This window comes from Corvus hawaiiensis, chromosome 4 (assembly GCF_020740725.1).
Source record: "Corvus hawaiiensis isolate bCorHaw1 chromosome 4, bCorHaw1.pri.cur, whole genome shotgun sequence".
NCBI classification, from domain to species: Eukaryota; Metazoa; Chordata; class Aves; order Passeriformes; family Corvidae; genus Corvus; species Corvus hawaiiensis.
The window spans coordinates 27905599-27933408 of NC_063216.1; the positions used below are offsets into that span (position 1 = coordinate 27905599).

The window sequence follows — 27810 nt, forward strand, 5'->3', positions numbered from 1 at the left end:
TCTGCTGAGATGCTCTTGCAACAAATTCTTTATCTAAGTTTTAGTGCAACCTGTGCCCTCAGGCGAGGGACTCAGAGCTGGGCTTGACTTCCCTGTGGTGCATTGCACCCTCCTACCCCACTTGCTGCTGCTGCCCAGCAGTTGGGAGCTGGGGGATTGGGCCAGCCCAACCCTCACGTGTGTGGGGTGAGTGAGAGCACGCTGCCAGGGCCGTGCAGGTTGTGCTCAGGCTGCATTTCACACCCTTCACGCAGGGCTATGATTTTAAGCCCACTGGAGAGCATCAGCAGGGAGAGCAGAGGACCTGGGCTGGCAGCACAACACTGGGGGCTGGGGGCACTTCAGAGCTTTTAATTGGAAGTATCCTGGCACATTCTTTTTCCATGCAAGCCACTTCTCAACAGTGCCTGTGGGGTCCTGTCAGATGTAAAGGAGAAGGAGCCCCGAGCTCCTCCAATCTGACAAACCTCACCCGCCCCTTCCTCCTCCCCCTCAGACCGCGTCCCTCTGGGTACGGCTCTGTGGGCAGATAGACATGATCTGAATTCACTGCCTCTCCTGGCTGGGGTCCTCATACCTTCTACCTCCACCCCAGCCTCCCTCCGCCCTCCAGCCTGGGGACATGGCTCAGGAAGGGAGTTCATCCCCGCAGCCTCTCTTCCCTGCATGGCTTTGCATTTGGGCTTTTTTTTTTTCCCTTCTATCTCTCATTAATTTTTAATTAAGGAGATGTCTCCTTCCCTGGTTGTAATGAATATCTGTGTGAAAGGCTTTTCATTTTTTATTAATATATACCTCTATGTATTTATCTATTTGCAGGAAATCTGTGCATGTGTGTGAGCAAGTGTGTTTAAAACATCCCCCATTAATTTACTGCTATTGATTTTCTGGCGTGGATACAGCATATAGTATTCAGCATAGAGCTCCTCTGCAGGATATGTTAAAAGGCAGCAGTTTGGGTTGACAAAGGGCACTAAATGCAGTATGCGTCAAATAGACCATCGCTCAATGAAGTCACTTAGCTATTCAAAACATGTCCAGCCATCACTCAACCGTTTGCACCAAGAATGGGGGGGAAATTCACGCTTCTTCCTGGACACAACCATTTCCAAACAGCAGCTTTAGCTTTCTTTGGTGAGAGACATCAAAACATACATAGTTTATTTCCCCTTTCCCCCTGCCTTCCATCTCCCGGTGCCGGGTTAAGAAAATCAGTTCTGCGGTACCCACTTGCCATTCTCTCCTGACAGGGAGCTCCAGGCACACCCAGCTCCCGTGGACACCGGCAGACACTGATCTTATCCCTGGATGCCCATGAACCCCTGGCAGCCCACCATCCAGCTGGGAGCTGATTCACAAACAGGGCTTTCACAATGGGCTGGAATGTGTGCTCCTGTGCTCTCACTCTCTCCTTCTCACTACGTGTGTAACATAAACCACGCATTTACATCGGTTGCCCCTCTCCCTCCAGCACAGGCTGAAGACCACCTCCCCAGCCCACACGTACGCCAATAGCAGGACTCAGCAACACATATTTAAAAGCGAATCACTGGCCCCTCTTTTCTTTCCCCCTCCCTTTAGAACGTCTGATTCCAGAAGTTGGCTGCAGTGGTGTCTCTTCTGTCATCAGACATGTCACTGAGTTGCTATTCAGTTTCACCACATCAGACTTAGGCTGATTTCTCCATTCAGAGAGTTGTTTATTTTAAGCCTTTACCATAAACCTTAAAAAAAAAAAAAAAAAAAAAAAAAAAAGAGAAACCAAGCGAATCCCCCCCCAACAACAAACAAACTGGGGAAAAATCCCAGCCCCAAACCAATGAGCAGCCAACTAGACCCCTCTGCACCCAGCCCAGTGAGATGTGGTTGCTTACAGACATTACAAAATGCTCTGAACTCTGTTTGAGATGACTGGTATCATTCTGCATGAGACATTTTGGATGTAACAGGGTTGCTTCTCTTTCTCTCTTTTTCCTTCCTAAAGTGAACTAATAATTGCATTCGAAGTGCTTTGCAATCACCTCCTCCCCACATAGCCCCTCACTCACAGTCTTGTCTTTGCAAATAAGCCATTTGCAAAGAGAGCAATTATTTCACTCTCTGGTTGCAGCTAGAGCACAGCAATAACACAGCATTTTGGCATTGCTTACCCAGGCAATACAAACAAGATGAAGACAGGCAGACTGCACAGTTGCTTTTTGAAAGGATCTCTCGGTGGTTTTGTAACACACACATTATTCCAGTTGGAGAGAGGAAGTGAATTTTTGGGGAAGGTGGGAGGGGGGAGGGTGGGAAAGAAGAAGGGAGAAGGGAATGGAACAGTGAATGTTTTGCCTGTCTTCTTGCCTCTGTGTCCTGAGTAACTGAGCCCACCACTCTCAATCCACGGTGAAAGGAATGAAGTGAGAAAATGGTGGAATGTGGAGGGATTTACTGGGGGGAGGAGGGAGAAATGTGGGGTGGTGGGAGAGGAAGGGGTGGGGGGGGTGGGGGGTGTGGAGGTCCAGAATCAAATACCTTCCAGGCAGCAGGTTCTCCATAATCCAGAATGGGTCATGACTTCCTCGTTCTTTTTGCTGGTTTCGTTCTCACTGACAGTTTTAGTCTTGCAAACCCCTCTGGAGTAAAGCCAGTAGTCGGTCCCCACAGCTATGGTCATCAGGCTGAAGGCAGCGAAAGCACCAACGGTGGTTAAAAGCATCTGAACACCTCTGTCAAAGAGCCCCATAATTCTTCATTATACAAATACCCAACCGCCTTCTGATTCTTGGGGTGTGTGTGTTTAATAAAATAAAAGAATAATAATTCCGACTAATAATATAATGGGTATAGAGAGAGAGATAGATATCAAAAAAGGGAGGTAAGAAAGCCCACGGAAAAGAGTGTAAATTAGAAAGACCACACGGGAAGAGGCTTGCCTTTTAAATCGGAAACGTTCTGGTTGAAATATAAAAAAAGGAAAAAGGAAAAAGAAAAAAAAAAAGAGAGAAAAGAACCAAGAAAAACCAAACAAATAAAGAGAGAACCCCCCCCAAAATGAGACGCCTTAATCCCTTTTTCTAAAATTCTGGTCTCCAGTTTCCATATGTAATGGCTAATTTGGAGATGGCTTCCACAGTGAACAGGGGAGCAGCAGCAGCATCCTCAACACAATCTCTCATTATCTGGACCTAGACAGTTAGAGACTGTAAGAGCAGAGATGCAACCTTCAGTCTTCTTGCTTAGCTCTGCAGCCTGCGCCATGAAAATCCTTTTCCTTCCCAGTTATCTTCCTTGGGTTTTTATTTTTTTTTTTCCCGGCAGCGGCAGTCGCTCCAATCCTCTCTCACTTTTTCTTGCTCGCTTCTCCTTCCTTTTGCTCGCTCCTACCACCAAGCCAGAGTGCCCAGTATACTGTAAGCCCTTGATTTCAGCTGAACAGGTGCCGAGGTCTTGCCTCCCATGGCTTTTCCGCACAGCCGCGGCGCTCGCTCCCGGCGGAGGTGGGCGAGGAGAGAGGGGGGCTCCTGGGGTGGGGGGTTGGGGAGGGGGAGGAGGGGGACAGGCGCGGCGCCCCTCCGGGCGGGGGGCGCGGAGCGGAGCCCGGCTGCGGCACCCCCTGCCCCGCGGCGGCTCCCGGCGACTCCCGGGCCCCGCTACTGCATCAAGGCGGCGGCGGCGGCGTTGGCGGCGCGGCGCTGGACGGCTCCCCCGCGGCGGCGGCGGCGGCGGCGGCGGCGTTGGTGTCGGTGTCGGCGCTGGCCGGCGGTGCTGCAGGACAGCTCCCCGGGCGGCGGGGCGGGCGGAGCGCTCCCGGGCCGGCGGTGCTGCAGGACAGCTCCCCGGGCGGCGGTGCGGGCGGAGCGCTCCGCGGCCCGCGGTGCTGAAGGACAGCTCCCTGCCCGCGCCGCCCGCCCTGCCCGCGCCGCCCGCGCCCCAGCATCCGCGGGCGGCAGCCGCCCTCCTCCTCCGCCCCGCTCCGCTCTGCGCGGGCACACACAGGCAGCAGGCAGGCAGCGAGGGGCGGGGGGGCAGCCTGCCCCCGCCCTGCGCCTCGCCCGCTGCTGCCGGCACCGGCAAGGGTCGCTCCCCCGGGGCCGCCGCGGAACCCAGGGGAAGACGGAGCTGGGGCGCTCCCTCGCTTACCGCCTTTCCCGCCCCACCGCCGCCCCCCAGCTCAGCCTCCTTCGTATCTCCGTCGTGGGTGCCCGGAGCTGGGAGTGCGACCCGCACACCGCAGTTAGACCCGCACAAAACTTCAGTCAGCCGTTTCTCTCCCCAGGAGGGGTTGAAATGTAACGTGGAAGGGTAATTTAAAAAACAAGCATGTATTTCTGCTCTTATTGCTGGTGTTACGATTTTTAAGTGCTTGATCTTCACTCTTCTCGGGTTTGCTGCAAGTTGCATATGGCTTGGTGTTGCTCGTTTTCCATCCCTCTGCCTCCCCCTGACCAGTGTTGTGTGGATCCCTGTGTTCTTACTTTGTCTTTAGAGCTTTCGGCAAAATCCCAATGCCTGCTCCAAGAAGCAGACATTTTGGGAAGATTCTTCATGAGAAAGGACGATTTATGATAATTAGTATCATTTTGTTAAGGACAGGAACCACCAAAATTGAGTACCTCCACCCCCTCAACCCTGGGAAAGCAATCCACCTTTCACATCCTCATTTTACACAGAAAGATGCATGAGCTGAATGGATGCAGACTGAAATCTATCACTGCTTAAGTTTTCTGTGTCAGACACAACCTGATAGTACAGGGAGCACATACAAAATTGTGCAATACTGACATCTAAGTATGTCATAATCCTCTCTCTCTTCCTCAGCAGTATCATTACACCAGGTTAATTACATTAGTCACCTCCTGGTTCTATACATGTAGCTGCTCATTAATGCAACAATCATGAAGAAAAGAAATCATCTAATTCTTGATGCTACCGATTTTGTTTCTCTCTGATCAGATTCATTGTTCACTGAAAAATGAGACCAGAAGATCTGCTTTAGGTTCACTGCTGTTCTATGCGGGGGAGCAGCGCTGGGGGAAGAGGGTGCTGGGAAGTTGAACCAGTTGGAGGGCTTCAGCCATGCTGCAATTTCATAACTCCAGTTATCTCTTCTCCCTACTCACTCTCTGGGTGCAGACTGGGACTGCCCTTCCAGGACAATCTGTCCCAGGACTGATGGACATGAAGGGCTCTATAGCAAGCAGCCAGGGGGCCACTGGCTGCCCTACAGACCCTTGATCATTTCCCCCATTTGGAGGGCACAATCCAGGCTGCCCTCATAGCTGAGACTGAGGCAGAGGCATTTACCAGCAAGCACTCTTGGTGTCCCACATCAGCCATGCGCAAAGCACCATCAGCAGGCAGAAAAGGCCCCGGGGAAGGCAGAAAGAGGAAGAGGTGATAGGAGACAGTGCAGTTTGAGACCACTGAAATATTTTTTGTGGACAAACACAGTACCTAGTTCATCTGGGGGATTTCCAGCCTTGCCCTCTGCCTTAGGAGCTGGGGGGAGGGGGGCTCTTTCTGTACCCTTGGAGCTGCTGAACAGCTGGTGATGAACGTGGGGGCAGGTGCATATTGTACTCTGCATTTTTAGTACTCTGAGTATAGCCTGCTGCAAGAATGTGGAGGATGGTAGTTTGTGGACAGGCTCTCTGGACTGTTGTCCTTGGTGCAAAGGAATTTGAGAGGCAGAGAGATGTGGAGAACACCCCTAAGATGGTGGGAGATTATGGCTTTACAGGGATGGTCTGTGTTGAGGAGGAAGTTCCCTGAGGCTCTTCGTTGGGAAAGCTAGAGAAGATCACCCGAGGGCCTCTCCTCCCCTTGCATTTTGCCTGAAAGAAGGAAGGGGCCTTGAAGAGGGAAGGCATAAGGGAAGAATAAGTAATTCTTGGGATTCTGAGCATTTTCTTTTTGTATTTGTGGTTGTTCCTTTCCAACCCAACCCTAATATTCAAATCTTCTCATTCTTCAAAGGAAGACAGAAAGTCTGGGCCAGGGGCCTGAAAGATTCTGAAGAAGAAAAAAACTTCATTTGGCTATTCTTGCACTTAAATCCATCAGGCACAAACATCTCATGTGTGGACAAGAAAACCACTCGGGAAATCTGCAGACCTCATACTTCCAAGAAAAGTTGGCTCCTCAGTTACTCTGTACTCTCAAATAGTGTACTACAGCAACAAGAGAAGGGCATGTTCTCCCCAAAGAAACTGCCAGTATAAGAAGGCCAGGTTTGCAGGGTGGCAAAAGGAGTGAGACCTATGAGAACTCAGCACATCTCAGGATCAGAACTAAACACGCCTTCCTGCCTCACACTTCCCAATTGCCAGAAATAATTCTCCTCCTGCTACCCTACTTATATACTCTTAGACCATCCACAAGAACCCCTCTACAGATCTAAATGCCACAGGAGAAGAATGGAACAAAGGCAATGCAAATGCCAGACTGTCCTGTGTGACTGCTTGTGCTGTGGTTAGATGCTGTGCTGAGATTTCATCTTTCCTACAAAGAATCATTAAAAATGGTAATACAAAACAAGAATACAAACACTGTGGCAGATTTTTACAACAGTCGCATCTTCTGAATAACGCAACACAGAATGACATCTAGAGAAAAGTAAGGAGAGAGAAATTAATAGTCTGGAGGAAATAGAGAGATTTTAAATTACATTTTAAATTACTTGAAATGAGAAGCTGATGAGACAGGGAGCCACAGGAAGTCTGCTTCCAATGGCAAACCAAGAGTGCTGCTATTTGTGGAGAGAAGGGGCAGTGCTGTAGGAATGAAAGGGGCATGAGAAAGATGCAGGAAGCGAGATGAAGGGCACAAAGTCGGAAGCAACTCCATGGGATGGTAATGAGACTGAATAGTGTTTGTGGATTGAGTGCTGCAGTGGAGCTCTTTGGCACATAAGATAAAATCAAACAGCAATAGTGTATAAAAATTTGATCTAGGAATCTTCATCCTGGGGAGGCCAGCTCAGAAGGAGCTGCTGTAATGAGATGTAAAAGAGATAGAGTTGATGCAGCCATATTTGCAGGCAGAGCAGAGGTGTTAATAGGGAAATGCACCAGCAGAGGAGATGTTAGGAAAAACAAACTGGGGTTAGGGTGATGATCATAGAACTGGAAGCCAGTGGGGCAGGGAAGAGATATGGTATATAAAAAGAATGAAAATACAAGATATTTCACTGGAGAAGAAAAAAGTCACATATCTGTATTGTTAGAAAAGCAGATGGGGTGATCAGAGCAGTCATCACTGACATCCGAAGCTGAGGGTCCCAAAGCACTTAAGAAACATTATTCGCATCATATGTGCATGCTGTTGGTTTTCTTAGACCAGTTCAATAAACTAGCAAGCCATGGAAAGAAGATTTGTGGTTTTGGCCAGAGAATCTCAGGTGAAGGAGCTAGAGATGGAGATGATAGACACAGGGAGATAAATGGTGATGGAAAAAGCCTCACTGGTCCTCTCTTCTTATCTTCAGGTTCATATAACTGGAAGATCAACAACACAGTTTAAACATCAGACATTCAATACTACAGCAAAGTCATCTCTAGTGTAACATTGTGACCAGAAAGTAAGAAAGAAGGGAGATACAGGATATAGAGGTCTATCAATTAAAATGAGCAGATTTCCATGCAAAATGGGTGGGGGTACTGCCCTGAGAGTGCATTAAAAAATTCTTGTGATAGACAGGAGCGGACTCCTGTCTATCACAAGATGGACACCAGTATGGGGTTCCAAGTATGAGGTTCTAATGCTGTCATACAAAAGTCCCTCAGTTTCTCACTTATGTCCTCTTCCAAGCTAAATGTTGTACCAATGGTTCATTTAGCCTCACAACAGTCTTACAAAGTAACATGTTCATTAGTTTGTGGAGGCACTAAGGCACTGAAAAATCCAGAACATAATCACAAAGCACACCAAAATGAAAGAGTTTGCGCTGATTTTAGTGGGATCTGGGTGCTGTTACGAATGAATTGGGTGCTCATGGGTACCCAAGATAACTGTTTCAGATTGAGTCTTGAAGCTTGAAGCACTCCTGTGCTTTCCATGTGAGACTCCTTTTTCTCACACAACCTTTTCTTCCATTGAATGATACATTTGAAGATGGTTGGGAAACAAAAAGTGTCCTCTCATGAGCCCTGGTGGTTGATTTCTGCAAAAAAGGAACGACTTCCTTCTCTATTTGGAAGAGATAGTTGGAGAAGACTGAGACTCCCAGGATGAATTTTCCGCCATGATGAGTTGCTGGGATGTGAACTGTTTTGCCTCCCTTTCTCTTTCCATGCTATGCTAAGGTTTGTATGTACAGCAGCCTCCTAATCAATAGAAATAGAAAAAAAATCAATACCTGCAACCCATTAGCTCTAACAGAGGGTAGGCTGCTAACAAGTCATTCTAGCTGGAATTCTAATATTTGGTAAAGCGCCCTCAGTGAGGATATATGCATATGTGTATATATATATACACACAAACTTACCGAATCCGACTAGCAGAGAAAATAAGTTGTGAGAACATTCCCCCTCCCACCAGCACGTCTATCCCTATGTATTTACATAAGTATGCTAAACTAAAGACACTCTTCCCCACTCAGATGCTGTGCCTCATACTTATCCTCTCCAGAACACACATTTTTCTATTTTTCTACACTTAATCTATAATCCCAGGCTACCTTCATGTTGGACTATCTTGCATATAAGTAAAATACATGCCTCTACACTCCCTTACCCCTATGTTAACCATGCACATAGAAATCCAGCTTTAGACCCACTTATTCCCAAGCATACACCCATTGTTTCTCCTCTGCTGTATCCCCAGATCCTTCATGGAAATCCTCTTTTGAGTTCCCATTCATATCCAAAGCCAGGCACAGACATCTAGATACATCCAACCCTGAAAGCATATTCCAGGCAACAAAAAGTTGATGAAAAGTTTTTGGCACAGGTTTTGTAATCAGAATCTGTTCTAGGGTCTAAGGCACAGGGAAAGGTCTCCAGAATGGACCAGAGAGGCAATGGGTCTCACTGCCCATTGTGCCTGGAATATGGGCACCAGTAACTATGTTGCCCCCAGTAAAGCCTTTGTCCTTTTATCTACTGACTGTAACTAGATTAGATTCTCACTCCTGATTTGTCTCTCACGGAAGGGGTGGTCTCTCCAGGTCAACTTCAGAAACTCCAAATTAAAAGCACTCATCATTTCTTGACAAACAGTTTTATGAAACTCCACTGAGGAAATGTACATGGGCTGTGGTTTGGTTCTTAAAGAAAAAAAAAAGCCTGTTTCCACGTAAACATAGCAATCACAGAATTGCAAAGAGTAAGTCAAGAAAGAGAGGCCTTACTTTTTTCTAAAGGCTTTCAGAATCTTCTTGGAAGCATCAGTGCAATGATAAATGCTGAGGTAAAGGTGAGGCCTACAGTGAAGACGGTTTGTGTTGACACTGATCGATATTCTCTGATATCAGTCTTCCTTTCAGTGTAAAGGGCACAGATGGGGACAGACAAGAGGATCTTGTGCAGCCGCATCTATTCAGTGTCATCATTTAAAGCCACAATCCAGCCCTAATATGAGCTTTTGCCATCCAGACCTCTGCAGCCACAGAGGTATCACTGGGGCTTCCTCCACGGACAGACTTGCTCTCCTAGGTCTGGTGGTACTGACACAGGTAACCCTTCTGCAAGACAGCTATGCAGACTTTCATCTTTAGGATACCCTGAGCTTTTCTTCTGTCAGATAGCTTAGGGTATTGGGGCAGGAATATTGGACATTAAACATCTCTGACACTCAGTGGTATATCAGGGTTAAAAGGATACTTGAAGGAACATCCCAAGAAAAGCAAGAGAAATGGTTAGTGTCTAGGATAAGCTATTTCATCCCTCTGAATTTTCGGAGGGACAAATCAAGAGAAGCACATATCACAGCACCTATTCAGGAGTTCAGTGAGCTGGCATTCTAAGAGAATTCAGAATCACAGTATCCAACTGATGCCAGTAACAGGCTACCAATTTCAATGTGAGAAAGATTTACTTCTGTAGTCCCACATAGTCAGGGAGGCATCCCATGAGGACCTGAGACACTGTTTCAGAGCAAGTCAGCTGATATATTGCGACCACAGAGCTCTTGTATTGTATTAATTCCTAGGATTTATTTTCACATTACCATTGTAATGGTTTAGGATCCCCCAAGTGAATTCCTATAGAGGAAGTAGGTTAAACACATCAGATTAAGCCAGTCAGATGTTAGACTGGAGCATTATGGTGATGCACAGAAGAGTATTCCATGGATAGAAATTGTCGAGAGGTGGTATTCTCTGCCTCGGGAATAAAGGCCTCCTTTAAAAAAGTAAGCAAAACACATACATCTATTTAGGCTTCTAACTCCATGTTTAGACACTGAGGAACTGTCCTGATTTTCAGTTGTGCTAAGCAGTCAGCATCTCACATCGAATTTAGAGAGATGCAGGGGCTCCAAACACCTCTAAAAATCTGGATTTCTGTTTTGATGTTTTAATGTCATTTTAACAGAATAGCTTTGATGTCATAAACCAACGAATTTCTTAATAGAAATTAAATTGAAATTCCCAAGGCCACATGCTGGGCTCATCAGTATCTGACACAGTCGTTCACTGCAGCTACTGACCACTTTTGAAAATTTCTGGGAATGATCAGGAAGCAGGGTTTACTCATATGGTGGCAAATCATGGGAAGTGAGTAGCCTACTGAAGAGCAAAACAATTCCCAGCAGTGCGCTTGGCTCATACAGCTCCACCAGCCTAAGCTCAGGGCCTTGATGATGCCTTTCTGCCACTGTGGGGGTCTCTTTGGCAGCACTTACCCCAGCAGAGGCTCACCAAGCACTCCAGCCCATCCTCCAAGGGTGTGAGGTTATGGTTCTCCTTTGTGCTTCTCTAATCTGTTTGCTTGGTTGTTGTCCTCTTTGACACGGCGAGCAAGTCTGGCAGAGGACACAGGGAAGCATCTCTCAGCCATGCTCTGCAGTCCATAGCAGAGACATGGGAACATGCTCAGAAGTAGGCAGCTCGGAACAGGAGAAAGGCTGTTCTTTCCCTGGGTTATGGGGGTGGCTGGGAGATGAGCAATCCCCTGTGCAGAGCTGGTCCTCCTCCCATGCTCACCACTACTGCATTCTCTGACAGGACGCTTTTCCTGCGTCTGTTAGATAAAACTATTCATTTGCCATCTTTCCACTAGCCAGTCTGAAATGACAAAACACTTCTCTATTTCACAGACCATTGGGACTCTTCTCTGCAACTGACCTATATTGGTTATAAGCTTCATTTGTTCTGGCCTGCACTCCTCTCTCTTCTCCCACATGGAGCACATGCACTGCTCCTCCCCCTCAAACAAACACCTTTACACATCCAAGGACATTGTAAAAATAAAATGATCACAACCTGGCCCTCCGGGAACCTTGGTTTTACAGTTTGTCCCACTCTGATGCCAACAGAATTCAACAACCCAGTTCAAGAGAGACAGACAGTGAGTGAGAGAAAGCAGGCAGACAGGCACAGACAGAAGGAGATGGAGGAATTGGGGAGAGAGAAAAGGAGCAGAAGGAAAGAAACAAGGCTCCTAGTCTAGAACACAATAGAGAAAGGGGAATGGAGTTATAGGGACAATAAAAAACTTCAAATTATAGAAAATTGAAGGAAGAGAGAAAGTAGTAGATAAAATAGCAGAGGAAAGAAGAGAAAAGAAATGGTCAAAGGGAAGAGGGGGAGGTCAAGTTAGGCAGCAAAGCAAAGTGGTGTCTATGAAACAAGGCAGAAGAAATAAGAAGGTGCCTGTGAATCTGAGTACTACTTTTTAATGTCTCCTTTTCTATTGTGAGTACACTGTGAGGAAAAGGGCAAGAGGGAAGGGAAAGGGGGATAAATAAATACCTGAGCTGCCATCTTAAACAGCTTCTAATAGTTAAGCAGGTACGCTTGAAATAGGCAGTCCACAGGTTGCAAACGCTCGAGTACACATTGCAGTTCGACAGGCAGGAAACAGTCTGCACTAGCATAGTGGCATTTACATTCCTGGGTCCACTGGGTCTCTCCGTGCAGTGGCAGTGAGCCCTTGCATGTATAAAAATGCTTCTGTTTAGTACTGGGGAATTGTGCTCTGATGTCTGCCCTGTGTCCTCTCAGGTTCCAGTAAGAAAACCTCAGCCCCAAGCACATGAGTGCTGTTAGTCTCCCTTCTTTTCATACAAATCCCTTCCTCCCCACTGATGCCAGCTCTTGTTTGCTCTCCAAGGATTCACCTCACTCTAGCCTTGTTCTTTTGTTGCTCTGCTTTCACTCTCCCCTTTCCTTATAGTTCCTCTTCCTCACTCTCATTCATTCAGCTCACCCTTACACAGGCCTATATAAACATACACACACTAAATTTATCTCCACCTCTGTAGTTATCCACTTACCTATGAGTGTAGTACCTGGCTGGCACACATCTCTCTCCCACAGTCAATCCATTGATTTCCACACCACAACCCTGCCAGATCTGCCTGTCTTTCCTTCTTTCACAGCCTTTCTCTTGCTGCCCCCCAGCCAGTCTGTTTCTTTGTCTCTCCCTGCACAGTTCCTTATGTTTTTCCTTCTCTTCAATCCATTCTTCTTCCTTCTCCCCAACTCTGCCCATCTGTCTGTCCCTCCTCCCCACAGTTCTCTCCAGCTGATACACATGTACCCCAGTGTCTCTCTCTCCCCTTCTCCCCCTGCCACATTTCATCTCTTTGTGCCTCCTACACACCCAGGCCCACACTTGCTCTCTCCCATACTGAGAGGAGGCAGCAGCAAAGAATTTGCTGCTGACCGCTGCATTGCTAGGAGGCAAACACATGGCCGGCCTTGTGCAGGCCAGTTTCTGCCTGAGTGCCCCAAGTCACATATCCCCAGCATCATCTCCAGCACTGGGAAAACAGATGGTATAATAAATGAGCGCAGTCTGATAAAAGGAGGAAAGGGTGCCTGCCTCGGACGCTCCTCACCCGCACAGAGACATACATCCGACATCGGCACAGCCCTCCCGCTCCTATACCAGTCCAGCTTTGTGCCAGAACTAGCCAGCTGAACAGGGCACAAGCTCTTCCCTAGTACCAGACGGAGAGGAGAGGGGGAGGAGAGGGTGGCAGTGGATAGAATGAGCAGTGGCTATTTTTCTGACCACAGCTTATCATCCTGGAAAGCAAAGTACATGGGAGGAACTAAGCAGTCTTAAGGTCATGGGGAGGGCTGATACATGGGGAGGTGTAGCAGAATTGTGGGGACATATAACACCTCCACATGCAGAGACAGAAGGGAAAAGGCAAGAGGCATGGACAGGGAAGAGGAATCAAGTATCAAAATAGCTGTGGACCAAGATGGCATTCAGGGATCATGTCTATCTCAGTGAAGAAGGAAAGCCAACTTACTGGCAATCTTAGCTGTGAGGGCCATCTAGAGCAACGACATGTTCTGCTTAAGTGAAATAGCCCCATACATAAAAAGGTACAGAAACCAGAGGGCAGGGTTTGCACTACTCTGCTTTTGCTCATACCAGAACCATCCTCCTGCTCTTATCCAGTTCCATGACACTGTCCAAGAATGCTCCTTTACCTCCTCCACTACCTCCCCAGATACCTCCATCCAGAGCCTTGCAGCATTCTTTCTTCTGCGTTTTCCTGTTAGAAGAAACCCATACTTATTACCCTTTCCAAACCCACCAGCATTCCTTCCTCATCTAACATTTTCACATTAATTGCAGCCTCTCTCTGCTGACAACAGCACTGAAATGCATTATCTTAACCCTGCAAGACATCTTTCCTAGACACTCTGTTCTGCTGTGCCTACAAGCTGATTTTATGCCTTATGCTTCAACTGTAATCTGAAACTCAACACTTCCAGTTTTACAATCCTCAAAATGAAGCCACTCAACATCACAGAAACAAAGTCCTAAATACGGCCCACAATGGCCACACAAAACTGTTAGAGAGAGCAACACTTCACAGGAATCAAAATGAATTATCAAAAGCAGGGAAGGCAAACCAACACAGAAAATATTCCTTCCATTCCTTCTGCTGTATGAACTGATGATGAAATTTCTGTTGCGAGATATTGATGCTCAAGTTGTAGTGGGCATTTCTGCTTGGTCAGGTGAGGTGCAGGTTCTCTTTCCATTCCCTGAATGTATTCATGATGCAGCATCACAATTAGGCATAAATGTATGTGTTGTTCCCCACTCCCCCCATCCCCCCTCCCCAAAAAAAAGGTTTAAGCAGAAAGGTTGGGGCACTTTCTGGCAAAGGAAATAGAGATAGCGGACATAGTGCTGAATTAATTTGTGGTTTAAATGTGTTTTATGAAGATGTACAGGTACCAACTGTAGATATCTATTTCCCTCCACTCAGAAGTTCCCTCAGAAGAGCTGTACTCAAATATGAATTTCCAACATCTCTTCACACTCTTCCACCCTGATAGTCTGATAGTGCCCTTAGCATAGCTACTCTATTTTTTCTGGTCTCACCTGGATGCGCTGTCTCCAGCCACTGCTGCTCACAGCATCACAGCTTGCTGTTCTTATCTCCCCACACTATTCCTAGGTTTATCATTCTGGATTCTTGCTACTGCCCTTTCAAATCCCAGTGTCAACCCTGTCACACAGACTTTAACTCTTCCTGCCTTGTTCTAATGCAGGCCCTACATCTTCAGCCTAAACTGATGGCTACCGGTGACCTTCCTCATCATGGCTCTGAACCCCCCTGTCTGCCCTTGGCCTTGAGAGCTTGGCCCTGAAAATCTTCTTTCAGTTTTTTATTCTTACCACCTGCCCTTCCACCTGCAAAGTCTGCCCTGTATCCTCATTTTCCCTCAGTAGCTCATGCAAAAATTACTTTTCCTCCCACTTCATTTCCATACAGCATTCTAAAAGACAGGAAAAGCCTTAGGTCTTCCCATCCCGAAATCCCACCCTCCCAATCTGCCTCAGCAAGTCTTTTGGGCTCTTCATGAAGGAATATAGACCTACGTATGTCCTACATATTCCTGTTCCCCTACTGGTCCTGCATTTCCCCTGTCTGGGACACAGAACTCAATCGCTTCTGCCTTTATACCCTTTTCCTCACAGTCCCTAACTTGCAGCCCTCACATTGTCTATTTTTCTAGTACTTGTGCAGAAAGATTACAGGCTCCACATATCTCCAACTGATGTGTATCTGGCTGGAGGGAAACTCATCAAACTGACCCCATCCCTGACCCCAGCTTGACATGTAGGGTCTGTCACATTTCCCTTTTAAACATTGCCAGATTAAATCTCAGAGACCAGGAAAGGGAGCAATTCTAAGCTTCTCTTGACAAACAGCTCTAGGGGAGGAAATATGTGAAGCCATGACAGAAAAATGAGAGAAAGACCTCCAAGGAGTAAAAAAAAAAAATCTATCAAAAACCCCAATCAAAACTCCCAGTTAGAAGGAGAACAGCCAGTGTCTGACAAAGTTACACTGCAGCAAGCTCTGAAGAGGCGAGATGAGGCTGCCAGGACTCAGCTGGTGGTCTCCAGCCAGGAAATTACACCCTAGACTGAGCAACATCCCCATCTCTGAGGTGACTTCGACAGGGAGTCACAACAGCTAAAGGGCCCTGAAAAGACTCGAGACTGAGTAGCTCTCTTCTTTCTCCCTCCCCCAAGAATTGTTGTTCCGGGTCAACAGAGCCAAGGGCAACTGGCACAGAAGACATTGCTCTCCAGGCAAAATGACAGCAGGAGGAGGAAATAGGACACGAGAAGTAGAGAGATGATGTGCCCCTAGGCCAAAAGAGATGTTGTGGAGGCCAACGTGGCCCTTGAAGAGCTCCTGCTCTGACTCCACCTTAGTTGCAGAAGGTCCTAGAAGTCCCTCAGCCCTAGGTTCCACAGAGTACCATCTGCAAGATGGAAAATTTACTTGTTAAGAGCAAGCAGAGGTGGATATTGTCCATCAAGGAGAGGATATGAGATAGGAAAAGGACTGAGAATGCATGGGGAGAGAGGGGTCCCATCATGCAGGTGTCAATAATAGGGATGACTTTTTGCTATTAGCAAATAATCTGCCATCACACTGCTGAGTTTGTGCAGGCAGATGAGAACACAACTGAGAGCAATTGCCACCTGAACGTCATAGATATGGTAATTATTAAAAACAGAGCACAGCCTTGAGCTGCATAAGGACCCCCCCAGATCTGCATAATCACCAGTAGAAAGCAGTTGCTGTCTCCAGAACAGAAATGCAGTGTTTTCCCTGCTGTCAGCACCTGCGTCAGGCTCCCAGTTTCTCTTGAGATACAGCTCTTAATTGGGATAGATTGTACATTTTCTGCTGCAGCCCAGCCCAGCTCCCAGTTTAATTGCTAGTTTATGACTTAGCCTGTTTTGTGCTTTCCATGCTACTTCTTTCCTCACTTAATCTAACACAATTATAGAAAGCATTGCTGGGAGGACCTCAGGAGGCCACACAGTTTATCCTTCTGCCCCAAGGCAGTATTTCATTTTCAACAACATCATGTGTCTTTTGCTATCAGGTCAGATCGGTCCAAGATGTATAGTGGGTAAAGAAATGAAGCTTACCCAGGGGAGTCAATTGGCATAAAAGACTAAATCCAGCTCTTTAAGTCACCAAAGTTATATCAGAAATAACCCTGGTCCAAATGGTGTCATTTATCAGATCAGTCTTTTAAAAGATGTCCTTTCTTAACTTTAAAGTCTCTAAAATGAACAAATCTCTAGAAGAAACTGTTTTGACAGCCCCATTTCAGTATATTTAATGCTTCATTATGAACAGCAGTGACCACTCCATTGTTAAGACTTAACAGACCACAGTGTGATCGCTTTGAAACTCCTATTAACTCTCACAATAAAACCTGATCTTTCTGGAATTTTACATCCTGAATTTCACTATACAATAGACTACATCTGGCAAGACAAAACAGAACCATTAAAGCATCTTTAATATGACAACTTTACACAAATGAATTTCCAGTAAAATTTCAGAATGCCAGACAGCTTCTTAAGGCTTTTTCTTCCAAGACAATTTGACTAAAAATTCCACTTTTGTTTCCTTTCATCTATTAATCTAAGAAGAAATGTCTTGCAGCCTTGAGAATAGATAATGCAGAAATTAGAAGGATTAAAAAAAAAATCAGCTGGTGATGTATCAACCTAAGTAAAGCAGGGCACAAGTATAACAGAGATTCTGTGCAGACCCATGAGGACCAAAGGAGAGGTAAGAAGGAGGGACTCCAAAGAGGAAAGAAATGGTTTTGTCTAATCAAACAAGCAAACAGGAAAAAGGACTACATATCTATTAAAAACAGTTTAAGGCCTGTTTGTTTCCTTCCTCTTCTTCTGAAATTTCAGTTCTGGTTGAGTTGGGTCTTTTCTGTGTTGTTACACTCATGCTGAGCACCTGCAGCACTGCACAGCTGGACAAAGCAGTGGAACTGTAAGAAGACAACAAGCTTCCTGGTCAGCAGACAGGCTTTCTGTCTTCCTCCCACTGTTCTCCACAGCATCGGTTATTCAGACTGAAGCTAAGCGTATTAGTAGCAAACATGCATCCTCACCCTACAGATGTGACTGCCAGTTAGTAAACAGGTAGGAGAAACTTAATAATGCCTTCAGACTCTTACTCATCCTGCTGGTCCAGCTCACTTACTCACCACCCTGAAATCCTTCACACAGAGACAAAACTATTTCCCACAACCTTCCCATGTTTGGCTCCCCTGTTCTCTACCCACTCTTCACTACTAGCTTCTACAACCAAGGGCACAATTAAGCCAGGAAAACAGTAACAACCACCACTTGCATCAGGCTGGTACTACATAGCACATTAGCCAGGAAGGACAATATATTATGCTTTTAAAATGCATTTGAAAAGGTTGAGATTGTTACTGTCAAACACACCATTTTGAAGGACATTAAACTGTGTCCACATTAGTGCTGGAAATAGTCCTGTAAAAAGCAAGCTGGACAACATGCTTTAGACATTTTCTAATTGTAGTTATGGCCTGTGGAAGAGGGAAAGGGGCAGTGGGTGAATCCCTACTGTTAGCTAATTAGATCATACATTTCCTCTCTCAGGCAATACATCTTTCCCTGCATGGGCAGCATTTTTCTTCACTACTCAAAAGCAGCTTCCCTATAAATCACAAATCACCACTGCAAGCATTCCCTTAATGAGCTCCTCCAGCTTTTGCATTTATTTTATAAAACAGCATTCACCAATCTTCATCTTACTCGTGAATTTGAGTGTTTATTTGAAGTTATGGGAGGTCCTTCTGGTGCAGAGAGATGGACTCCCTGGTTAAAGATCGCACAGAATTCATTTTATTACCTATTCCCAAGGAATCCATCCCCCCTAGATACACCATGTCACAGGTGACATACACTTCTGGTATGTTATTTTCAATATGAAAAAATATGTGTCTTGTTTTGTGATCACATCATCAATAGAAACAGGGGAAATGAGATACCAAATGAAAACAAACCTTCTTTCGTTCTTTAACTAGATCAGCACAGCATCCAAAATAGCTTTTATTCTTACTAGTCAGAGGTACCAGCACTTGCAAGCAAAAGTCTATGCAGCCTATGTAAGTCAAAAGAAAACACCCAGGATTAACAAGAAAACCCATGTAAGATACAAATGCCAGTAATGCCAATCCAATTCAAAAAAGCTGGTTCTGTCATTTTTGAGTCGGCTTCTAGCAAAAGAACCTCTTGTTTTCATTTCTTGCAGACTGAGCTGCTACTCATCCTCTTTAACTGGTATTCATGCTCCCTAGTGAGTTCCCAGCATCAACACACTGTTGCCAGTGAAATGAGCCCGGTGCTTCTCCAGATTCTTGAAGTGCTTAATAAACTCTGCTACAACATCTGCAGCCATATTTCTTACGTTCAATTCAATGTACTTTTCCTAGCACTGGGCATAACAATGATTTTAAACCACATGTATAAAAGTCTTGAAACACAGATTCCTGAAAAGACTGCCTGAAAAATCACTTAGTGCTTAGTCTGTACAAAACAGCTTCCCTTGCCCAAGGGAGTCTACCCTAATCTGGAAGAGAATGGTTAAATTTTTGAAATTCTTGGTGTTAGGCTCAGTTACAAGGCAGTACTTTACCACAGATGTTTTTGCATACTGCATTAGCAAAGACTCTTACATGCAACATCAGTACTCCACACGAAAAAGCAGCTCTCTCTAGGCTTTTACCCTTTCTAATATGAAACTTCTAGCCAGACACAGCTGAGTCAGAGTAACTTAGCCAGGCTGTCTTTAATTTCCTTAGTCTGTTTCCACTAGCAACATCAGAACTGTGGTCTTTTATCTGAAATTCAATGACAAGCAGAGAGACTTTAATAAGAGGACTCTGATTTTGAGATTGAGAACTGAACCTAATCAGAATGGTATTGCCAAATTCAGCTAACAAAAATGACACAATATGTAAGATGATAAAGACATGAAGAAGAAAAGGTAATTTGTTATAAGTTTTAGAGTCATCCTTAGAATAGAAAATGTATTGCTGCAATTTGACTCCATTTTGCAGTTAAGCCAATTTGGATGTGCCTGCAGGAAGCCCTTCCTGCCCACTTCAAGGGAGGTGGCAGCCTCTGGAGAACTCCTGTGACCTGGGACCAGCAGAGGGCACTGCGTCACCAAGTGACAGCGGTTGGACGCGACACAGCTCCCACCAGGCAGGGACAGTGAGCCACGCCGAAGGGAAGAAACAGATTCTGGAAATTAGAAACATGTATTAGTCACCAGCATGTCAATCCTACAGCTGATAAGGGCAACACTGTTAAAACTGGCTTCCAACTCTGGGCACTCCTGGAAACACACCTAATCCAGCTCTGTCTCCACACATCTCAGTCTCCAGGTGCTGATTTTAGGGCATAGGCCTCCTCCTGAAAACGCTTTTCAAGGGGTAGGGCGAAATGGTTCCTGCCCTGCAGTGTATGTATCAAGGCTGGCTTAAGTCAAAAAACATCCTGTCAGCTTCCTCTCTCCTTTTCCAAGCCTCTAAATCCTTGCTTGTAGCAGCAGGAAGTCTGTTCAGACAAAAGATATCAAAGCAAAGAGCTGGCAATTTCCATTCTGCCTTCCCCTTTCACTCTCTGCCTCCTCCAACCTAGCAGACTTTCAGTGAGCAGAGAACCAAGTTAGAGGACATGAAAGGAATGCTGAGGTAGCAGCTTCAAAGAGTGTCTTTCCACTTGCTTATTTCTAGTTTGAATTACCAGAGGATGACCATGAAGTAGCAAATAGCTCATATTTTTTCTTCTCTCTGTATTCAGTCCAGCAGGATTCCCAGTACTAGAAGAAGCTTAGAGGATAAATAAATCATACCAGTCAGGCTAATGAGTGAAAAGTTTCCACTTTCTCTTTGTACAGTTGGTGGAATAACTTTGCCAGGATGTGGAAAGGGGCCTCAAAATTTTTCATTTCCTTCTGTAAAGAAATAAGAAAGTTGTGAATGGCAGATGGAATAAACATTTGACTATTTCTGCTCTGCTTCACCAAAGAAGGATTAAAACTGAGTTGGATGACAAACAAGGGGAAGAGAGTCCCCAGTTGGCCTGAAAGAGAAGATAACATTACAAACATCCCCTTGCACAGATGGTGAAAGGAGCAAATACTCACCACTGACATCTCACAATATTCCAGGCCATGTTTCTCAGCCCACTCCTGTGCTTGTTTCTGCTCCACAACTCGACGATCAGCTAGGTCTGTTTTATTCCCCACTAAGACACCTACAGAAAAAAAGACATGAAACAAAAGGAAAAAACCCAGCTCATCAATGCTGCTTGTAAGCCATAAATGCTGGAACACTTGTAGAAGTAGCTCAGAAAGTTGGAGGTGTGGAGAAGAGCCTATAACTACCTAGAAAATATTCCAAAAAAGGAAACATATTCAAGCCTTACCTGCTTTGTGATAAAAGCAAAGGATTTGGAGGAAGCCATGTCTGCCTTAAAACAAATGCTCTATGCCACAGCTGAACAAAAACAACTGCTGTCATACAAGAGAGGAGTAGATAACAAGGATCACACCCATTCTTACCTGGGATGTGCACCCCAACTGCTTGAGCCCTCAGCTTCTCCAACCATTTGTCACAGTTGTCGAAGGATTGCTCATTAGTGACATCATACACAAGGCACAGGACATTGGGTTGCTCCCACTGCACAGCAAGAAAGGAACACTGTCAGCTCTAATGAAACTGATGTGGTCAACAGCCAGGCTGTAAACACAGCAAACGCAGCTGCTAAGATGAGAATAAAAAGCCTAACACCCAGGAATCCTATGCCCTGGCTGAGGTTTCACATTTCAGTTGACCCAACTAAATCACTGGCATTGGGAGAGGTGGTCTTGCTTTCTTCCCTAGTCCTGTCTGTACAGTCCTGCCCCTTTACTTGCATCAGCTCTGGCACTCATCTGATTGCCAGGGAAGCTGATTTTTCATGCTGAATCAGCACAAAATTAATCCTAGGAAAAAAGTAGAGAGGTTTTCTTCCAGTTTGAGAAGCTGAGCCAGCTTCTAGAAGAGTCCCTTCCAAACCAGATTTAGAGCAAGGGCAAAAGCGGAATCGCTCTTGTAGACAATGAACCATTAGGTTGACTTAGCCGTCTTATGAAAGCTCACATCAATTAACTGATTCTGCTTCTCAAAATGAGATAACACAGTAAAGAACCATACAGGGAAGGTCACAAATACGTGAAGGAAAAAACCCAAGGGCAGGATTATGCTCAAGGACAAGAATGAGTTCTGTTGGATCAAACACATCACTGTAACACAAAAAAAATCCTCCCACTGTTGAAGTTGGAGCAAAACAGATGTTTTTCTAAGAAATAAAAATAACTTTAAACAACAGTACATAGAAATTTTCAGTTAAAATTCCCTATTTCTTTTATAAGAAAACTGCCTATCTACTTTCCTTTCTCTGGAAAGTATTTCTTCTAGTATTTATACAAGTTTTAGAGAGGTAGAACAGGATGCGTTGGCAACTGAGGTAATTGCTCCCATTTACACTAAAGACAAAGTTTGCTACATCTGCCAGACTGGGGAGCTCAGATCTTCAAAGCAAAAGCACTTCTATGGAAGAAGAGGACTGTTACATAAGACTTACCAGTTTCTCCAGCATTTCAGAAAATAGATCTTTTCCTGCAGAGTCAAAAATGAAGAATTCCTGAAAGCGGAAACAGAAATAAAGCTCTTGCTAAGAAAAATGCAGTGTAGGGAAAGGTTTTGAAAGTAAATACTGCAACTTGTAACTCCAACTTTTTATTTAGTACAGCAGTGCCACGTCCCTAAGGGACAAATTCCCTGCACTGAGAAAACTCCAGATAGTATGAGAAAATAAATAGCTATTTTTCAAGTATAACCAATAAAAGAGTTACTTCCAAGGCCCCAAGTCCGGTTTCCATCCCTACTGGAAACAGAATATGTGGAGTGGGACAGTAACCTCTACTATTTATGCAAAATTATACACATTCCATTAATGGGAGTATAGGGCATTAAGGAAAAATAATAGATAAGCTTCAGCTTCTGTAGTTCCAAGAATCATGAACTAAACCTGAGTGCCCTAAAGGACAGAGCAGAATCTCAACAAAGTTGGCTATAACTTTGGTTTAAAATGCTGTGTTGGATACAAGTATAGAAAAATTACATTTTTAAGACTAAACTAACCCTGGAGTATCAGCAATTATACATGATCAGCCTCATTTCCCCAATGCAACTTAATTGCCCTATGAACATGCATAGTGATCTTCCACCAGAATGAGACTCATGTGGGGCTTGAGCTTTGAATGTCTCTGACCCAATTTATGTCACAGAAAACTCACCACACTATCACTTGTCTCTGGAACTGATACGGCCTTCACCAACAGTTCTATGCCCATTGTCTGTCAAGAAGAATCAGGAAAATGAGGATCAGGAGAGTTTTTAAGAGCCTGTCCAACTGCATACCAACTGTGCATTGGATTGAGGCAATTCGTGTGAATCATTACAATTCCATCAAACACAAGACTGCTAGAAACTCAGCAGTACTCCTCCTAGCTCTGGTAACCTAATCTCACCAATATGTCAAGGACTCATAGATTTGCTCAGTTGGGGGAAAAAGGAGGAGAACCAAAGAGATTTGCTTATATACAGCTCAGAGTATTAGCTGAAGTCTGCGGGTCTACGTTCACTCTCACACTGCTGCTCTAACGCATGCCTTAGAACGTTTTGCACTAACCATGTGATGAGTTAACATATGGGACTGAGATTATTTGTGCTTCTTCCACCTTTTATCTCATTCTGCTTTGTAGCTCATTTGTTTGTTCTATTTCTATCCTTAAATTCTGGTTTTCATCTTTATTTCAATGAATAAACAGATTTTAGGGTTTTTTTTCTCCACACTCATATTTTCCTTTTTTTACTTTACTTATATTTACTTTTATTTTTATCCTGCTTCTGATTAGTCATCACCATTGATTCTTACACTGAAAGACTGCAAACTGTATCCTCTTCATCTGGGAACACTTTCTGTAGATTATAATTATCTTGGGGCTATGCAGCACATCTTGGTGTTTGCACAGTGATAAGCACACTGTCCACATGCACATTTAATAGTTGGAATTAAAAGCTTTCTCCTTCAGCAATGCTTTTTCATAGAGTACTCCCTAAAGGGGGAAGCTCTCTAACACTACAAAACCTTATGAAAACATTGGTTCAGCAGGAAAATCACCAGATTAACTAAATTATTCTGCCTTAAGTTAAGTTTCAACACCAGCACCTACATAATGCAGACTTATAGAACTTAAATGCTTTCTCTTCAGGGTGTAAGAAAGAAAATCCTCTAAGATCCCACCCCAAATGTCTCAAAATCATATTTATTTTGTTCTAGGCCTTCAGTTTTCCCATTCATTTTAGAAAAATGTTAGATAGCCGTCTGAGCCTGTTATATGCTTACCAATGTGTAGTTCTTCTGAAAATGAGCCCCATCACTGTGAAACATCTGGGCTAAAGCACTCTTACCCACAGCTGGATCTCCTGCAAAACCAAAACCACAAAACATTTGTTTCACAGTAGACAATCTTATTTTTCCTCAGTTCTGCTACTATCACATGTTGTAAGAGCTTGGATGCTCTAACCCTGAATACAGGCAAGGTAACTGTCACATGAAGCACAAAACAATCTAAAAGGTAATACCCACATGAGGAAATTAATATTGCCATTATGCGTACTGGTGCTGACATCTGATTTCTGACCTATGCACAACAGCAAAGGACTGCCAGATCAGGGTGGAACTGCTGTTTGTTCTAAAATTCATGCCTACGCCACAGCCCTTACCTAGGAATTAAAATTTCCCAGATATGTTATCACGTAGAAAAAAATGCAGTGTGATAAGGGACACTGGGCTTCCTAGGAGGCTATTTCTTCTCCTCAGGTTACCCATTTCCCCAGACTCACATCCTTGTTATATATTGAGATGAAGATTCTTAAGCTGGTAACATTCCTCAATGAACTGTTCTTGCTGACCCTGCTAAGAGAGCAACTCTTGCTGACTCAATGCTGCTGGTGGCTCATTAGTTGCATCCTGGGCATAACAGAAGCAAACATCAGAGAAAAAGCACATGGCTGGAGAGAAGAGCCTGCTGATTCATCCCTGTATGGAAGGAAAACCAAAGGGCTTTGGTTTTTGCTCTTCTAGAGCCAAGGCTTTCTGATATGGCTTGCACAACACTTCAGGCAAACGTGACAGCTGCCAGCTTTGGCCTGCTCTTACAAAACTCTGTGAAATCCAAAGCAATCTCAGGATTACAGAATATACTGAGTTGAAAAGATCACCAGGTCCAACTCCTGGCCCTGCACAGGACCACCCCCAAGAGTCATGTGCCCACGAGTATTGTCCAAATGCTTCTTGAACTCTGTCAGGCTTGGTGCTGTGACCACTTCCCTGGGGAGCTGTTCCAGTGCCCAACCACCCTCTGGGTGAAGAACCTTTTTCTACTATCCAGCCTAAACCTCCCCTGACACAACTTCAGGCCATTTCCTCAGGCTCTGCAGAACTTACATATGTCCATATTACCTCATGAGAAAGATCATAACCCTTTCTAAACAAAGACTTAATGCTTCCAAAGAGCTTCTAATTTCTTCACATAATGTCTCACTAGCCTGGACAGTTAAAAGGACAGGAGCCAGTAATTAAATACCTCAGTGGTTCAATCTTTACTCTTAAAGGTACACTCATAACAGCCAAGCCTGTAATACAAGTTTTTACATTATGTTGTTAATAAATAAAGCCAGAAAGGAAGTATTTTACATTATGTTGTTAATAAATAAACCAAGAAAGGGGTATATTTTTGACTCTATTAGAGCTTCCTAATGGTGTTTTGAAGGAAATTGGTAAAGCTCTCTGCTCACATACTATTACAGAAGAAGAAGGGTGTTTTGGATAGTGACAATTAGCCCCTAGATGCATTAACCAAATGCAGTTCTTGTTTAAACATTTTTAGCATACTTGCTTAGTTTGAGCTCAGTGGGGCTCATAATATTTAGACAGGAAAATCTGGTAAGTCAGCTTGTTTGTTCTCTGATCAGTTCAAGCTTGTGCGGAAGACAACACTCTGTTCTGAGTGGAAGCTATTCTGTATTTCAATAGACAATTAGATCTGTCTTTGTAAAATGAGATAGAGAGGCACACATTGCTCCAAACTGTGCAGGCATCAGCCAGCACGAATTCTTAACTAATGCGTTGCCTTCCTTCTACTCGACAGCCCCAGGTGTTCTCTCCCTCTTCTTACTCTTTGCCACCATCTTTAGTCCATCACATCACTACACTTCCTCAAAGTAAGTTTCCTTGCCCTTTTTAGTTTAGTCTCATGTGCCAGTAGTGCATCGTACAGTACATATTTGATCCATATTTCTGTTATCCTGCCAGAATCTGTAGGGTCTTTCTAAAATGCCTGCTACTGCCAGCTGTCTCTCTACAATGAAAACCTTTGTGTAGTGTCTCCATAGCAGGCTCAGACAACAGATTCTTTTACTTCGTGTCTGTAAATTACCCTTGAGATACACAGGAATCATCTTCTATTGTCAATTTAATAGTCTCTGTTTTGCTAATAAAAGCCCTTTTCCCCTGTTCTCTTTGACCATGGTGTAGCTCCCAGTTCTGTGAGTCACTGGCTCTTCATAACCATTTCCTTAGGTCCACAAGAGTTCCCAGTTCCATTTCTGATGGGTTTGCTCCTATCTGTGTAATAGCATTTTCTTGTTCCCTTTAGGTTGTTGTGGTTACTCATATCTTAGGTCCCTTTCACTACAGTATTTTTTTCTGCAACAGAGAATCTATTTTGCCTGGTCTGCTTCATTAATTTATTATTTTTAATAATACATGGATATTATTGTAGCACACAAGAGAATGACTTATGGGATAGGACATTCCTGTTCTTTGTGCTGTGAACAGAATTGAAAAGGCAGCTCCAGACCCAATCAGGATTAAGGACATAAACAGATCATCCAAAGAAAACTCATGTGATTTTAAAATGGCCGTGGAATTGGCCTTTGGTAACGCTAAACAACGAAACTGGAAAGACTTCAGCAAAGCCAGTATATTGGGAGCAGGAAACTTCCAAATTGGAAATGATGCTTACATTTCAAGTGTAGAAGACGGGCAAGATATTCATGCTGCTCACAGCAGTAGAGGCACAAGGGAGATTAATTCTTCTACCTTTGCCAAAGACCACTTCTGGCTTTGCGTGAGTTGATGGCCAGCTGCTTCTGAGGTTAAAAAAGGCAAACTTTTTATTCTGGATGAAAGAATTTGGAGCGAAGAGTTAAACCTGGGAGTTGACTGCACACAAAACTTTTATGGAGTTGTGCTTTTGGCTGAAGCTGCACAGAGCTTCAATGTAGAGGGAGGGGAAAAAAATAAAAAGTTTTCCTCACTCAGTGTTAACAGCCAGCTGTACTTACTTTCAACACCTCCATAATCCATCCTGACTAAATAAACCAGTGTCTTCACCTCACTTTTTTCCCAGGTTAGCCTCCAAAGTACTTGGAGAAAAAGATGCCACTGTGAAGTACACATGCTTCATGCTCCTACTCTTGGTTTAGGCTTTACCTTTCTATCATATTCTCAGAATCATCCTAATTTCTGACATTAATTTTTCACGTCAGCAAAAAGCAAGACTCACAAATGAGACGGGACTTATAGCTGCCTACACTGCTCCCTTCATAGTTTCCCCAATCTCTGCACCCACACTGCAGAAATACTCCTTTTGATTTGGGTTTGGGGTTTCTTTCCTCTTTCAGAGCCTGTCCTTGCATTTCAGCCGGTCCAACTACACCTCACACCCTTCCCGGGCACAGCTCGGCTGCACGTGGTAGCGGGGGCGGGCACCGTGGTAATAACACACACAACTTCGACTCCTCCCCAGGCAGCCGAGGTCCTCACTTCTCTCCCGTCGCCTCTCTCCCTACCTCTTCTCCGGCGGGGCGGCCCCTCCACGAGGGGCTGTGGGAAGCCGGGCCGCCGGCGCTGCCGGCCTCGCCCCACCCCACGGCACCCGCTCTAGGCCCCTGTAGCCAGCGGTGTGGATGGGAGCGGGCGGGCCAGACTCACCTGCCAGCAGGCACTTGGCAGCGAGCTTCACCATCGCGCCGGCCCGGGGCGGGCGGCAGGCCCGGACGGCGGCACCGGGGGCCGCCACAGCGCCGAGCCGCGGCCGTGGCAACCGCGCGGTCCTGGCAACCGAGCGCCCACCCCCCCATTCCCATTGGCTGGGGGCTCTGCTCATCAAGGCCATCCGCAGTTGTTATTGGTT

The 27810-nt window shown here is 45.0% G+C and overlaps 2 protein-coding genes and 2 long non-coding RNA genes across 8 annotated transcripts in view; 1 reads left to right on the top strand and 3 right to left on the bottom strand.

Annotated features, from left to right (window-relative positions):
• CACNG2 (calcium voltage-gated channel auxiliary subunit gamma 2) overlaps positions 1 to 3532 on the bottom strand; it is a 51853-nt gene extending 48321 nt beyond the window's left edge. The window contains exons 1-2 of one of the 3 annotated variants that reach the window (XM_048301835.1): positions 3207 to 3532; positions 2518 to 2663 (exon numbers count right to left, since the gene is read on the bottom strand). In XM_048301835.1, the coding sequence (XP_048157792.1) occupies positions 2518 to 2659 (142 nt within the window). In that variant the 5' untranslated portion in view covers positions 2660 to 2663; positions 3207 to 3532. Of the gene's footprint in view, positions 1 to 2150; positions 2285 to 2517 lie in introns of those variants that run through there. The other 2 variants (XM_048301834.1, XM_048301836.1) reach the window with 2 other exon arrangements.
• Positions 3533 to 3995: 463 nt separating this feature from the next.
• LOC125325111 lies at positions 3996 to 6549 on the top strand. The gene is made up of 2 exons (XR_007203207.1): positions 3996 to 4287; positions 5962 to 6549. It is a non-coding gene; the product is annotated as an uncharacterized LOC125325111 (long non-coding RNA).
• A 1367-nt stretch (positions 6550 to 7916) lies between these two features.
• LOC125325112 lies at positions 7917 to 14185 on the bottom strand. The gene is made up of 2 exons (XR_007203208.1): positions 12421 to 14185; positions 7917 to 12076 (listed from the first exon to the last, which is right to left on the bottom strand). It is a non-coding gene; the product is annotated as an uncharacterized LOC125325112 (long non-coding RNA).
• Positions 14186 to 16938: 2753 nt separating this feature from the next.
• Positions 16939 to 27738, bottom strand: IFT27 (intraflagellar transport 27). 3 transcript variants are annotated; one of them, XR_007203257.1, is made up of 8 exons: positions 27609 to 27738; positions 23955 to 24034; positions 22843 to 22902; positions 22128 to 22187; positions 21064 to 21181; positions 20647 to 20756; positions 19846 to 20454; positions 16939 to 19739 (listed from the first exon to the last, which is right to left on the bottom strand). XR_007203257.1 is itself a non-coding variant. In XM_048302203.1 (8 exons), the coding sequence occupies exons 1-7, from the start codon at positions 27640 to 27642 to the stop codon at positions 20356 to 20358; spliced, it is 561 nt and encodes a 186-aa protein (XP_048158160.1). In that variant the 5' UTR covers positions 27643 to 27738; the 3' UTR covers positions 16939 to 19739; positions 20353 to 20355. The 3 variants fall into 3 exon arrangements, 2 of the variants coding, with proteins under 2 accessions (XP_048158160.1, XP_048158159.1); XM_048302203.1 differs by having other exon boundaries at positions 20353 to 20454; XM_048302202.1 differs by having other exon boundaries at positions 16939 to 20454.
• Positions 27739 to 27810: the final 72 nt, after the last annotated feature.

Bases quoted from the DNA above. Each gene is read 5' to 3' on its own strand.
- IFT27 (XM_048302203.1), bottom strand. From the start codon at position 27,642: ATGGTGAAGCTCGCTGCCAAGTGCCTGCTGGCAG. The intron at 22,903-23,954 runs GTAAGCATATAA...TCTTCTTGACAG, and splicing joins TTCAGAAGAACTACACATTG to ACAATGGGCATAGAACTGTT. The intron at 22,188-22,842 runs GTGAGTTTTCTG...TTCCGCTTTCAG, and splicing joins CAGAGACAAGTGATAGTGTG to GAATTCTTCATTTTTGACTC.